The 15,457-nt window shown below is 40.4% G+C and overlaps 1 protein-coding gene and 1 long non-coding RNA gene across 16 annotated transcripts in view; both read left to right on the forward strand.

Annotated features, from left to right (window-relative positions):
• Positions 1–11,089, forward strand: part of sept4b (septin 4b) — a 38,627-nt gene extending 27,538 nt beyond the window's left edge. For 4 of the 15 annotated variants that reach the window (XM_043259107.1, XM_043259106.1, XM_043259108.1 and 1 more), the window contains 10 exons: positions 4,764–4,860; positions 5,114–5,200; positions 5,272–5,395; positions 5,537–5,671; positions 6,308–6,425; positions 6,505–6,606; positions 6,835–6,931; positions 7,055–7,217; positions 8,144–8,243; positions 9,928–11,089. In XM_043259107.1, coding sequence (XP_043115042.1) covers positions 4,764–4,860; positions 5,114–5,200; positions 5,272–5,395; positions 5,537–5,671; positions 6,308–6,425; positions 6,505–6,606; positions 6,835–6,931; positions 7,055–7,217; positions 8,144–8,243; positions 9,928–9,996 — 1,092 coding nt within the window. In that variant the 3' untranslated portion in view covers positions 9,997–11,089. Of the gene's footprint in view, positions 1,995–3,819; positions 4,120–4,763; positions 4,861–5,113; positions 5,201–5,271; positions 5,396–5,536; positions 5,672–6,307; positions 6,426–6,504; positions 6,607–6,834; positions 6,932–7,054; positions 7,218–8,143; positions 8,244–9,927 lie in introns of all 15 variants that reach the window. The other 11 variants (XM_043259097.1, XM_043259098.1, XM_043259104.1 and 8 more) reach the window with 9 other exon arrangements.
• A 657-nt stretch (positions 11,090–11,746) lies between these two features.
• Positions 11,747–15,116, forward strand: LOC122359019. The gene is made up of 3 exons (XR_006252676.1): positions 11,747–12,694; positions 12,828–12,974; positions 14,478–15,116. It is a non-coding gene; the product is annotated as an uncharacterized LOC122359019 (long non-coding RNA).
• The last annotated feature ends 341 nt before the right edge of the window (positions 15,117–15,457 follow it).

The raw sequence follows: 15,457 nt of genomic DNA on the forward strand, positions 1-15,457 counted from the left end.
TTTGTTTCTTAGACCTAGAAACAGTGTTCTTAAGGGGGAGTGAGATCTGGGGCACGCTCTGAAATTCTTTAATCTTTCGCAGCTCTGATTGAGATCTTTTAAGACTTTAATACCGAGTCTAATCACACACTTGACTTTACCTCCCGCCAGCTGCTGCCTCTTGCCCATGAGCTGCTGGCAGGAATAGAGCCCACAAACATTGTAGAAATTCATTCACATTTTCAGACTTGCTGTGTAAAGTTTGATGTATGCGTGACTTAAAGGCCACTGCTTCCTGCTTGTCTTATACTCGAGCCAATGTGAAGGAATACAAGACACACCAATCACGAGTGGGTGTTTTCAACCTGTTTTGAGGAATTTGCAGCTCATTTTTGATATTCTCAGAAATCAGCTGCTTGTGAGACAATCCCATCATGCACTGGTGCAACACTAAAAGAGCTGCATTGATCTGCCCGGGCCTCTGAACCGAGCGGTTCAGTCATTGATTCCCCAGAACGCTCTAGATCTGCTCTGGGTGTGTATCCGGGGCCCATGGCTCTGATTGGGGCCCTGGGGCCGGGGGCAGCTCGATGCAGTGAAGGACGCAGCGTCCCTGGATATGATGCTATAAAAGCCCGTGCTGGTTCTGAGAGAGGAAAGGGAATGAGGAGCTGGCTTCGTCAAGGCAAGAAGTTTAGATTGTTTCATCCTCACAGAGGCGCTTCAGGTGAGAATTTGCTTGTGTGCTGGCGTGAGTGTGGAGTATAGGACGTGATTCATCCTCATTTCAGCTCTTTCATTTACGCTGGAAATGCATTTCATTCGGCCTAGCTTCCAGGAGACCAAATACATATTCATTGGGAGGTAGCTGATGTCTACTTTGTTATTCTGAAAATAAAGAGCAATGTTTGTCCTAAAAAAAGCTGTTTTAGACATTAATTAGCACAACATGTAGAAGAGTTGTTTAGAGTCGAGGAGCAACGTCAGAGATTTATTTATAAATCCAGAAAACTCTGTGTGTGTGTGTGTGTGTGTGTGTGTGTGTGTGTGTGTGTGTGTTTTCTATTTCAAGTCAACCAACTGGTTTCTGCTTATACATTTGCATATAACACTAAAAGCATGTATCAAATGAGTTGTAGTAGCTGTCTGTTCTGGAGGTTGTGTTTGAGTGATATTGAGCCCATGGCGATGGAGATCGAACATCGATCTGTTCAGAACACGTGGGGTGTAAAGCGGGTCACTGCCAGCTAATCGCTCAAACCTTTAATTAGTGCTGCTGGTCAAGTCACTATTGATATTCTTTGTAGCGTTGTAATTATGAATCACTAGATGTAATAATGATAACCTATGATCTTCATTATACAAACCACTGGGTTTATGATCTCTAGTCTCGCCATGTAACACAGCCATCGCTAAAAATGTGCAAAGAGCCTGTAACGACATTTTAATGTTATCAAAAATACATGTAGTGTTAGAATTAGACATTTGAGAGGCTGTTGCTTCATTACTTTATACTGCCTTAAGGCATTTAGTGAGTTGTGTGTTCAGTTGTGTGTTTTTTACGCTGTCGTATCAGTGTATTCTGTGCTGTGACAGCATAAATGTGAAAAAAACTCCAACATTGACCTCTCTCATGCTATTTGTAACTCTAACAATGAAGATACATATTAAGTTTTTCTACATTTTAGCCGTCGCACCATAGGACCCACTTCATTTTTTGTTTGTTAAATACATATATCTACTTTAGATAGATACGAATATTGAAATATTTCCAGCGTTCTTCTGTAGCTAACGGTCCTGAGTAATTCCATTGGCTGCATCAAGGCCTTTCGCTTCAATTCATTGCATTCATCTTTTTCTCTTTCTGTCATGGCCCTGAATCTCTCTGTGAGATGGCAGAGTGTACAGTAGCCCCGGTGGCCATGGAGGACAGTGACCGCGAGGCCGACTCGGCGTCAGATGAGCAGGACTCTGTGCCAGCCTCTCCTGAGCCCCGGCAGCATGAGGCGGACCAGGTACTGATGCAGCCCCCTTCCTCCTGACCTCTGACCTCTCAGGACGCTGCCCCACAGACTGTCTGTAGATACAGAACCTTCTTCCGCAAGCCGGCGTATTTTCTCAGTTCACGTCACAATCGACCTTGTGGACGTACTGTGAGCAATTTCTTACGGAAAAAAGGGTTGTCTTCATATTCTTTCATGAAAATCTAAAACCTGAATCAGTCATGAGGGTCAACTGCTAATGCAGTTCTGTAGTGCCAGTAACATTATATTTATCTCAAGCCTGTGGGACACTCGGAGAAACTCTGAACCTTCATCCTCCGTGTTCCTCTTCAAAGTGTGTGAGAGCGGCGCTGCAGGAGAAGAGTAATCCCACACTCGAAACACACCATCCCACACACTCTTCCAGCTCTGTCTCACACTGTTTTCTTGTTAAATATATTGTCGCGTTCAGAAATGTTTCAACACTTAAGTGAAGTGGGTTGCAAAAGCTATATCGTGTTGTCTTTAAAATGTCCTTTATCAGATAATTTCATATCAGATGTGGCCTTGAAGTGTTCAGTCAGACAGAAGGGAAAACACAGATGAGAACTGAACTAGCCAGTCTTTAGAGAAGAGATGGAGGGACTCTCAGCTCGTCCAGGACATCTCTTCAGATCGGTCTTTGCCTTTTCCAGCTTGTGCCAGCAGACTGAGCTCATGACCATTATACGTTCACTTCAGGGCGCAGGTCCATGTCTGCACCTCAATGCATTATTTATCCACACAGGTTGAGAGCGGTGGAAACCTGAGTGCTGTATAAGAGAGCGTCACATTTCCTGACTATTAGTTCTGTTCCTCAGGACAGAGGGGCTGTTTATGGTGTTTAACTCGTCTCCTTTCACAGCCTTCTCTGAACAGGTTTCACAAGACAACCCGGTTAAATACAAATATTACTCCTCTTCGAGTGTTGTACTCTATTACTCATCTCTACAGTTCTGAATGTCCCGATCAAAAACACAGATGAGGAAGACACAGAAACAAGCAATCTCATATGAGAAATACTGCCATCATCAACACTAACATATAAATAAAATCTGCGTAATGTTACAGAGTGAAAAGTCAATCTAGATAGAGGTAAAGGCCTGTGAAGCTTTAGGAGAACTGATGGAAGCCATCTACCTCCTCCTTGCTTTGATAATATTACCGAATATGATTCAGATGCATTTCTGTCAACTTTTTGCTCAAAATCTTAAACCTAAAACTAATCTCTCACTACATTTGATGCTGATCAAAAAGAACGCTCAAAGCCACAATAAAACAGCTTTTTTGTTTATAAGTAGAGACTCTTTTTTATTTTGATTCATCATATGTTTAGGTATTCATACAATATTCTGGACGCCATGAAATATTTGTGAAAATCATGAAAAATGCTGACTCTGGCAGGCAAGTCAAAGCGTTCCCAGTGTTCATATAGACTCTGTCCTGTCATTATTAGCAGCAATCAGCTTTCTGTGTGTGTCCAGTGTCTCTCGTCCCGTGTGGACACTAACTGCTCATGAAGATCCAGAACAATCCTTTTACTAATGTGCTAGTAATTCATGAAGCCATGTCAAACTTTTACCATGGTAACTTTCATTTTTGGCACAATGTTTCACTGAAGGTGCTTTCCTGGGCTAGTGGTAGTAGGTGTTTACCGTGGTAATCTTTTGTAATGACACGCACAGTGTTTTGTATCTAACCACTAAACGTTCTATTCTCTTTTTGCTTCTCTTCTCCATGCCCTTAACTGTCCATATTAAACCCTCTCGCTCCTGCCCGTGTGTTCTGACCCAAACCTGTCCGACCCTGCTGACCTCAGCACTTCCCTAAGGAAGACTCGGAGGACTCAGAGCTGGAGCACATCATGGGACATCACCCGCTGGCCCACCACGGGCCCCATAGGGCTGATAGTGAGGGCGAGGGTCACAGCAGACCCCACACCCCGGGGACGCCCACCTTCTTGAGGCCCGCGGTGGCCCCCAGGGGCCCCGGAGACACAGACCACGAGTCCAGATACGGGGCTCCTCGGGGCCGAGTGGACTTTAGCCTGCCGTCCCCCATCAGCCCATCCAGGCCTAAGAGCCCCTGGGGCCGCTATGACCCCTATGACTCCACTGAGGTAAAGCATGCTGGGATAGCAGAATCTTTGCACCCCCAAATCCCCTCCGAACGACACTGTACTACCATGTTGGAAATCATCATGGTATTCTTTGAGGATTCCTGTGTACTGTTGCAGCACTATATCACACTACTGAGGGATCTCAGTAGCACCCATACAGCACTTACCTTCTGTTGTTTCTGGATTAGAACTGTTTTTTTGTTTCGTGCGTCACTCCCTGTGTTTTTAAGAGGATCCTGTCGGTGGTCTCTAGCATGCTTGTATATAGTGAACATGATTTGAGCTTTTCTCCTTCATTTGAAGAGAGAAACACTCAGTGTGTGTCAGGTCCTGCTGCTGGTATAAAGCATGATGAGAAGAGACAAAGCCCTCAGTACAGTACATCTCACTGTACTACTTCAGTGTTGAGGAGATAGAGAGACCCAAGAAGCAAAAAGGATCTACCAACTGCCTTTTTAAATGTTAATGTCATTTTTGCATCATTACAGGGATTATATTAATTAATATTGATATTAATTTTAATATAACTCATTTTGAAACATTACAAATTGATTGTTTTATTTCTGTCAAAGATCCGTTCAGTGACCTTTTTAATATTTTGTATTCTCTCTTGCTCTCCCTCTTTTCTTGTTTTTTCTTGGTAGGACCAGGACAAGGAGTATGTGGGATTTGCGACTTTGCCAAACCAGGTTCACCGCAAATCTGTGAAGAAGGGCTTTGACTTCACTTTAATGGTAGCAGGTAATTTTAACATCAAATTACCTTTAAAACGGTGTAAAAGTGTTAGGGTTAGTGTTCTCCTTTTCTTCATATCATAGTTCACCCAAAAATAATTTAGTAAACCTTTATTATTTCACTTACTAATATTGAAGCTGTTTGAGAAGTGATGAGAAAACATTTGTGTCTGGGTAAACTGTTGCTTTGATGTCAGTGTTGATCATGATGATGATGATGATGATGATGATGATGATGGTGGAGTTGTTCTTCCTCACAGGAGAGTCCGGTTTGGGAAAGTCCACCCTGGTCAACAGTCTGTTCCTCACAGATCTCTACAAGGACAGAAAGCTGCTCAATGCTGAAGGTGAGGTTCATCTCTGGCGGTCGTCTCTTCCCTACACTGTATAATAGTCTAATAATCGTGTGTGTTGGTAGAGAGGATCACTCAGACGGTGGAGATCACCAAACACACGGTGGACATCGAGGAGAAGGGTGTGAAGCTGAAGCTCACGATCGTGGACACACCAGGCTTTGGGGACGCTGTCAATAACACTGAATGGTACACGAAGGGCTTTAGGGTTAGTTAGGGTTAGTTAGTTAGTTTAAGATCTCAGTAGATCCTATTACCGTGAGACAGTGATTCGCTTTAGAAAGCTAGACGCTACGACCATGCTACTCTAATACTGTGATGTGCGTTCAGCTGGAAGTCGGTGGCAGACTACATCGACCAGCAGTTTGAGCAGTACTTCAGAGACGAGAGCGGACTGAACCGCAAGAACATCCAGGACAACCGTGTTCACTGCTGCCTGTACTTCATCTCGCCCTTCGGTCACGGGTACGAGTGGAGGAAAACACAGACACATTTCCATTTATTCCAGATATACTTTCACTTCACTCATTTTTGTTCCACGTATTTGTTACCACACTGATTGACGTGTTGATTGAACTAGCTCTTCCAGACGCTTGACCCAGCAGATCATATCTGAGAGTCTTTACTGGACAAAGAAACATGTCTTGTTTCAGTCATTCAGCACACTAAATGATCTGTGTGTCCTCTGCTGGTCAGCTGCTGTTACTGCTCTCTGTTCAGAAAAAAACCTTAAAATGTGACTGAGCTTTATTTATAATTCAAGGTCTGTCCTGCCACGCAGTAATTTGCTCAGTAGCACCTTATTTTCATACTTCACAGTATTTTCAATCGTTATTTCACTTATACTCAGTATTCTACTAACAGTAAGTAACTACATGTCAACTAGCAGTCATTAGAGTATTAGTAGACTATCTGCTAGATATCTTCTAACAGCACAACATACATTTCTGACTATTATTAGAAACGTATTCTACTAACCCTAACAGTCTACTCTGAGAGTTAGTACACATGTAGTTACAGAGTTATTATAGTTAGTAGAATGAAGTGTGAAGTGGACTGTCAGAATAAAGTGTGAAAGAGATGACTGTGTTCTTGTGTCAGGTTACGGCCTCTGGATGTGGAGTTTATGAAGGCTCTTCACGAGAAGGTCAACATTGTTCCTGTGCTAGCTAAAGCCGACACGCTGACCCCAACAGAGGTCAAGAAAAAGAAAATCAAGGCAAGTGCTCAAGCTGTCCGAACCTGTGCGGTTTGTGTAGAGATGTCCAGTGGACTTATTTCAGTGTCAAACCCTTCAGATCCGGGAGGAGATCGAGCAGTACGGAATAAAGATCTACCAGTTCCCAGACTGTGATTCAGACGAGGACGAGGACTTCAAACAGCAAGACCAAGAGCTCAAAGTCAGAAAACACATCCAGCTGTAAACATATTATGTTTATATGTTTCAGTAAACATATTTTTCTTATGCATATTTTGAAATACTTTGAAATGCATAAAAAAAATTTGGTACACAATCTCTACTTAATATTTTAATGATTATTGTCATAAAGGAAAGTGGCTAATTTTGCCCCATACAATGTATTGTTGTCTGTTTCTACAAATAAACCGATGTGACGGTTGTCCCGCAGGACAGCATCCCCTTCGCCGTGATCGGCAGTAACACAGTGGTGGAGGCCAAAGGCAAGAGGGTCCGAGGACGTCTGTACCCCTGGGGCATTGTAGAAGGTATGATCCTGACAACAAACACCTGCAGAACCTGTCAAACACCCAATCCTTTACATGAAGATACCGCTGTGTGATGCTCACTGGCAGACTGTGTGTGTGTGTGTGTGTGTGTGTGTTGGACAGTGGAGAACCCAGCGCACTGTGACTTTGTGAAGCTGAGGAACATGCTGGTCCGAACACACATGCAGGATCTGAAGGACGTGACCCGGGAAACACACTACGAGAACTACAGAGCGCAGTGCATCCAGAGCATGACCCGCATGGTGGTGAAAGAGCGCAACCGCAAGTACGCCTCGCCACGCTTCGTCACGCTTCGTCACGCAGCACACTGACCACCTCACATGCTCAGTGTGACCTCACCTAAACACATTAGCAAGTTTATATACAGTATATGACATAATATTGATGATCATGTAGCGGTTTCTGTCAGGGTTCCTACTCCGCCCCCATTTAGTTTTTATATATATATATATATAAAATTAAGAATTTAATGCCAATAAGTTTATCATACAAGTGTTTTCATGGCAGCTGTTTAGTGATTCATGAGTTATTGTCAGACACCAATGAATGAATTCAAGGTGCTCTTTTTAATTATGTAAAATGTTTTGCATTTTGTGTTTTTCTCAAAATATTATTGGCATTGAATATTATTATGTGTGCATGAGAAATACAGGACGATGGGCTCATTTAGCTTTGTGGTGTCTTGGCTGTCATAGAATATGCATGAAAGAGACCTAAGAAATCGGCCTTGATATTCAACAGTGGCCTAACAGAGACTTTTTTTCAACAAAGCCAATCTTTTTATAGGCAAACAGGAGCTTGTACGCAGCTGTATTCTGGCGGACATTAGGTCTTCATTTTACGGGTATTACCACAAGGAAGGGTTTTTGAGCGAGTCTTCAGGTGTTCTATTCATTAATCTGCAAGCCGTAAGCATGTGAATAGTTTCTTTACGGCACAAAAATGTTCAGAAGTCACTTAAAAAAATGTGCAATTTTGAAATTTGACCTTGAAAAAATCTGAAATTTACAAATGGAAAATGTGTAGGAACCCTGATTTAGGACTTTATATAATATACACACTCGATGGTAGTTATCTGATCTATCGGTTTTGAGCTCTGTGGCTTGTGAAGCACTAGATGTGTGTTCAGAGCCGTTCTCCACAGCCGTTCTCATGCTCTCATGCATGCATGTGCTGTTTTGCTCCGAGCAGCAAACTGACCAGGGAGAGCGGCACCGACTTCCCCATTCCCATGGTGCCCGGCGTCACCGACAGCGAGACGGAGAAGCTGATCCGCGAGAAAGACGAGGAGGTACGCCATTCCCCGAGCCGAGATCCACACGAGCAAACGCATGATGAACAGCTCTCTGTGACAGAGCCCTGCGAGGACCCTCCCTCCGGCCCCGGCCCCGGCCCCGAGCCTCACGCCACAGGCTCCTAGCGCCGTCTGTAGCCCGTAGCCCATAGAGTCTAATCACAGGAGCCTCAGATCACTGGCGCCCCCTGCAGTCTCTGTGTGATGCACTTTAACCCTGCATCCAGACGTCTGCTGATCAACCTTAGCCAATAACTTCAGGTGTCGCGCAGAAACGCTGTCAGAGAAAGCTCACTTATTCTGTTGTTATATGAACAACATTAAAGATCGACATTAAGATCAACATTAAAGATGAACGTCATTGACCAAAAAGGGATTTTTTAAGATGAAATTATGAAGTTACTCAAATTAGAAGTATATATACAATATGTAAAGAAAATTATGAATAGCTATTAATGATTCTTTTGGAATAATGACTATTATTTTAATGACAAGCAATTTTTAAAAAGGTGTTCATTTATTAATAAAAAAACAAACATTAAATAATAAAACATTAAAAACCCAAATAAAACCCATGGGCATCTCACAACATTAAAGGCTGTTTATTTAAAGAATGGAGTATTTATTAGTTCTGGCATTTTGTATGTTTTGGAATATAGGAGATTTTTATTTGGTTTAAAATTTGCTTCCTTACTACAAAATAAAGGAAATGTGTGGAGACATTCCCTAGTAAAAATATATTCAATACATTTATAATTTATAGTATAATTTAAATCTTTTAATATATTTACAGATTCTTTTGCCTGAGACTTGCTGATATAAAAATTATTATGTTTTATTTATTTATTTTGTATTTGTTCATTTAGTTAGGTATTTTTTTACTACTTATGCACAAGGCAGATTTCTTAATATTGAGCTTAAATGTGTTTTACTGACACTATTGATGACTTTATGATATTTGAACAATATCTTTAAAAGCGTGATATTTAAGTGTATCTGAGGTTTCCTCAACGTTAGCACAATCAGATATCTTTAATACGACTTCAGTACTGCTTCTGAGCAAGGAAAGTGCATTAAGCACAAAATGAGCTGTTGAAGTATAATAGTTTAGTGTACTAAAAGTACAGTTCCAGGGGACTTTCAATGTATCTGTAGCATAAAATAAATGTGTCTCAAATACATTTTAGTATATTTATTTTGACTAGGGTTGTGTTGAAGTCGTTACCTGTTATGAACTTGTTGCTGTTATTAAAGTCTTCTAAACACTGGTGATATGATTTGATATGACGCATCTGTGTTCATACGCAAGCACTCTGGACACTTCCTACACACTGTTCAAAGGTTTACTTCGAGTTCAGCTCTGAATCACTCTGAACACAAACAGAACATCAGCACACAGAAGCAGTTCTACACACAAAAACCTGAGATGAAGACACGCACACATGATAAAGTGGATTTCTGAAGGATCACGTGGAGAAAAGATGCTGAAAATTCAGCTGCGCTTCACAGAAACACATCACGTTCATATCGGAGTGTGCATTCATCTCATATCATTTGTAAATACTAGTCAAAAAAAGATGAGCGTTGGAAAAGCCTAAAACCGAGCAAGCACTGATTCCCATCACGTGACTCTCCGATTATTGATTGATGGGGTCTGACTGAGCTTCTGTTCTCGTTGCAGTTGAGGCGGATGCAGGAGATGCTGCAGAAGATCCAGGAGCAGATGCACACGCAGAAAGAGGCGTATTAACAGAGAAAATCAGCGGAGTGAGTGAGATCGCAACGGGATTCACGTCTGGGTCGCATTTCAACACAAAATAACAAAAGACAAAAAATAAAAGACCTTTTTCTGCATTGTAACATTATTGTCTTGATAGTGAATCACATTTAAACCCCAAACTATAATTAAGGTAATGTTATGAAAAAAGAAAATGCATACAGACATGTTACTTTTAAATTATTATTTTTATTTTTATTTTTTTTGGACATTTATTTGTCTACTGCTATTATCAAAATCTAAGCCTATCTAAGTGTCTGAACAAACATAGAATATGTTATTTTGAGTTGAAACTGAACCCAGACATGTTGATATAAATCAGTGGAATCAATGGAACATTTTCATTGCACAAAACAAAGATTATTTAGATTATTAAAATGACTGGCAAAAAGAGTCCGTGAAAGGTTCTCTGAGGAACCCGACTGCTGCAAAAAATGAATTAAACTGAAAGTTCTGCGCAGTCTGTTTATTAAAGAATAATATCTCTGTGTAATGCAGACTCTGCTCGTGGTCCAGTATGTGTTTCTACCCCAGGATTGATATCATAGGAAAGATTCAACGGAATTATTTAAGTTTTTTGTTGTGTTTTTTTTTTAATTTTTACAACTTTATTTTGTATAATGTTCATTAATTGCATTGGTTGTAATGTATGTCTTTGGTTTTGTTGTATTTCTATATAAAACTACAAAAGCTTCTTTTAGAAAGTTTTTACATGGAAAAATAATCTTTTATTTTCTTATTGGAGAAATAACGTACTGTAGAGAGATATTTTTGTTAACACAGCTAACCCATGAGTTCTTGTTGCTCTGGAGGAGATGTCTTCTCGTCTCTGATGTGTTCCTCACGCTCTCTCTCTGAGCTGCTGGAAACCTTCTGTGTTCTAGACATGGGCTTACAGTCCACACAAACAAAGGATATTTCTCCATATCATATATATATATATATATATATATATATATATATATATATATATGTATATTTTCTTGGGTAATGTTGGTGAACACTTAGCAAACGGCATTGAGTTCTGCAAACTGTGGATAAATAAACCCATTTACTATGGACTATATTGTTCTGTTATTATTGTGGTTATTTCATTTTTTAAACTAATGTTTAAGCAAGTTAAGCATTAAGCATTAAATTTGTTGTAGGATTAATGAAGGTAATATTTATAGACATCGACATTGTTAAGCTGCGATTACATTTTTGTTTTTCAAAGACTGATAAATAACTAGAATAACTAGAGCTGTTTGAGGTAATAAATGCAGTTTATCCATGGAAATCTCTGGCTATCCCTTTTTAACAGATTTCTACGCATGTGTATGGATGTGTCCTGATTATTTTCATGAAAGCAGGTTTTAAAAACCATCCTTCTGCCGCCGGTCGGCAGTAAAGAGCTGAAAAGTGAAAAGAATATGTGACACAAGCTAACATCCTTAAATGAATGTGGAGCGAATCTGTGCGTGATGTAGCTCTCGACTTTGAGGTTTGCTGGACGTGAGGCCAGAGCTCAGCGCAGACATTGACTAACAGCAAACACCTTCTTTATCAGCGCAGGTGGGCGTCTGTTTGGGAGAGTAAACGTAACCCCAGTGAGCCTTGAACACACGGCCCACATAATAAGTTAAAACGCGTAAGAACACTTCTGATTTAAATGATTCCTAACAGATGCGTTTATATGCAGGCTAATCATGGCTAGTGTTCCTGGAGCGAACATTAATGTCTTCTCACAGGCACTCTTTTACCTCGCTTTCACAACGACTTCAGGCTGCTGGGGTTTATGAGGTGAAAGAGCAGGGTTTTATAATGATTGTAACTTGACCCTTTATTGGCCTCGTTTAGTGAGCAATCAACCACGTTTGACCATAAAGGAACAGTTTTAGATGAGATCTTAATTGCTTGAAATAATTATCCGTAGACAAATGCACGGTGAATATGTCTTCATAAAACTGGCATTATTGTTTATTTTACTGTAAGTGAAATGGATTATGAAGGCTCTTGAGCGCACACTGAATCCAGCAGCGCGAGGTCCTTGCTCACGTTTTCATTTTTCTGAATTTGTTATCCTTTCTTATCAAAATGCTTGCTATGGATGTGAAAATGCAAAAAAAAATACAAACCGAATTCTAGAATTGTTGGGACATAACATAACAAATAGAAAGAAAAAAATCAGCTGGAAGAACGTCTAGCAACTAATTACGTTAAGTGACATCATGATTAGCTAAAAGAGATGTCTTAGAGAGTCTCTCAGAAGTAAAGATGGACAGAGCCTCTCATCTGTGAAACATGATAAGACACTCCTCACATGACTCTATCAGACATTACTAAATGACCCAGGAATACTTCCAGAAACCTCTGTGGGTAAACACAATCATCCCAGCCGTCTGCAGATAACAACTAAAGCTCTATCATGATAAAAAGAAGCCATATCTACAGCAACTAGTGTCTCACATCTGTCCTCATGGATTTCACACAGGCCAGATGTGGGCCATATCTGGGCCAACACTATGTTGCTGTCTGGGATGTGAAAACGGCCCAAAACTGTCTAGACACATTGGACTGTTTCAAAGTGGAAAAGCGTTCTGTGGTCAGATGAGTCCAAATTAGACAGTCTTGAAAATCCCAGACGCCGTGTCCTCAGAGCTAAAGAGGGGATCTTCAGCGTGTTACCAAGGTTAGCATCTCTGATGGTGTGAAGGTTTATAACCGCATAAGCAGCTTCATGTTTTGGTTTCATAAAGGTTTTAGAGCAACATATGCTGCCCTCCAGATGACGTCTATGACAGGAAAGGTCTTGTGTATTTCAGCAGGACAATACTAAACCACATACTGCTGATATTACCACGGCATGACTTCATAGTAGAGGAGTCCAGATCTGAATTCAGACCTTTCACCTAGAGAAAACATTTGGTGCATCATTGAAGGACTCTTCAGCAGCTGGAAACTTATATCAGGTAAGAACGGGACTAAATTCCAACAGCAGAACTCCAGAAACTCATAATCTCATGAACATAACCCTTTTTTTTTGAAGACCCAGCTGTTTTGAGACCTGTAGCAGACATGACATGAATTTAAACATTTGTCATGTTCTCTGTGTTTCATTGTGAATAAAATATAGGCTCATGTGATTTGAAAATCTATTAGTTTGGATTTTATTAAAATTTTCCAATCTTCTCATTTCTGGAATTTAGGCGGTAAAGCAATACAATTCAACATAGCTTCATGAAACTTTAAAATGTGTGATGTAGGGAGGCTGATGCAAGAACTTTAAATGTGTTCTGTAAAGTAAAAAATTAAATATTTTTTAAATGAGTTTGTCTATTTATCCAATCCATTTTCCAAATCGCTAGTCCTGTGCCTGAGAAACACTAAAAGGAAGGCAGCCACGGGAAAAGCCTCTGAAGAAAGTCAAATCATTTCTTGTGTACTTAAATACGACCACTCTTTAAACAAAAGAGTGTGAAGAAGCTCCAGCTCCAGGATGGAGACTGAGAGGTGAGAACGACGTCTATAGATATTCATCAGGACACTCGTGAAGATGAAAGACGTGAACGACAGATCACAGAAACACTTCATCCTTTCACGCTTGATCTCAAAACACTCAGGACAGCACTTTTCTGAATGGTGTCATTAGTAACACTTTGGAATAATAATTATCTGTCGAATTTTATTTATTTTTGCAACAGTGTGTGTAAAAAGTGTGTTTTCTGGTGATCATGGTTGTGAGCGGTGGGATAATGTATATATAATGATATATCTCTGCCCCACTATTTTAAACTCTGATTGATCGCCTTCTTCTAATCCTTTACACATCATTGATAGGAATACTGAGATGAAACACAAACAAATACAAGTTTCAAAATGGTTACGTTATTGTAACATATCATTATTGTTTGAACTTTGACCTGAGTGCAGTGTTGGTGCGTACAGGACGTGAACTGCTCTGGTTGTCTGCAGTACTCAAGAAAACTTAGTTTTTCAGTATTTCCAGGAAGTGCACTAAAATGCCAGTCAGTAACAGTTTTAGAACTTTTTGGCGGTCACTATTGAGACCAGTGGGAATAAATGGGTGAAGTAGTGAAATATTTCGTTTCTAGATTTATGGGGGCAAATATAACCATTGAAAATATTTGATTGTTCCTTTTCAAAGAGTAAATACACAGTGGACAGTATGTTTGTGATTTGTGTGGAGTGTGTTACTCTGTGAGTTTAATTGATTTCATCTGTAATGCATTACTTCTGAAGTTTTTTAAAGCAAAGACTGATTGTGTTTTTAAGCTGCAGGAACATGCTTCAAGCTGGGCTCTTTTATTATTAGTATTATTTTCAGTCGGTTTGGATAAAAGCTTTTGCTGAATGAAGAAATATCAATGTGTGAAAGTCCGTTTTAGAGTCATTATTCTGAAGCAGTTGATTTTGAAAAGGACTGCTCCTGAATGTTTCAGTTTTCCGCACAGAGCTGCACAGTGGGTGTTTTGTGCTGACCCTTGACCCCTGGAGCGCTGGCAGACTCCTGCTGTGGTCAAACAGACAGTTTGTTCTAGGAATGATTACGACACTCTCCTCACAGACCGATTGCCCCGGAGGCCCTTATCAGGGAGGACATTCAGATAAGACCTGGCCCTTACAAGGAAAGGCCTGAAATACTACTGACATTGATTTTCTCCTGAACAAATTACACTTTATGTTTGCTCGTTTACTTAAACTCCTACTCAGATGAGCTGATACGCACAAATCATGAACCCACTTAGGTTTTTTTGTTTTTTGTTTTTTTTTGCAGATTTTATGTTGTATAGAGTTTGTGAGAAAAAACCCTTTTCTCTCTGAAAACAAATCAAAGGCGATCAGATGGCATGTGACTGAAGAAGTGACTCTTTTTGAGGCCCATGTTAGTGATCTGACTCTCTCCCCGTCTGAGAGAGTCGCCCTTTGGCTCCGGCCGCGATTGGCCTCTGGAGAATCTCCACATGAGGCGAGAGATTGTGTGTGTGTGTGTGTGTGTGTGTTTGTGTGTGTGTGTGTGTGTGTGTGTGTGTGTGTGTGTGTGTGTGTGTGTGTGTGTGTGTGTGTGTGTGTGTGTGTGTGTGTGTGTGTGTGTGTGTGTGTGTGTGTGTGTGTGTGTGTGTGTGTGTGTGTGTGTGTGAGTGTGCGTGTGTGTGTGTGTGTGTGTGATACACTGGAGCTTTGATGACGCATTACTTTATATTAGCAAAAACAAATGAATGCAAAATGCACACGAAATCTAAGCTGCAACATTTTAAAGTAGGATTAAGTCATTTCTTTTTAAAAGAAAAATGATTCTCTGATAAGTGTTTTCTGTAAAATATATTTTCCCAACTCAGATTAAATGCACCACACCTGAGAATACATTTGCCCCTAACATTTAGATTAGTAAATTTAGAAAAAAAAGGTTGTTTTCCAAATACTTTTGAGTCGA

This window comes from Puntigrus tetrazona, chromosome 15 (assembly GCF_018831695.1).
Source record: "Puntigrus tetrazona isolate hp1 chromosome 15, ASM1883169v1, whole genome shotgun sequence".
Classification (NCBI taxonomy): domain Eukaryota; kingdom Metazoa; phylum Chordata; class Actinopteri; order Cypriniformes; family Cyprinidae; genus Puntigrus; species Puntigrus tetrazona.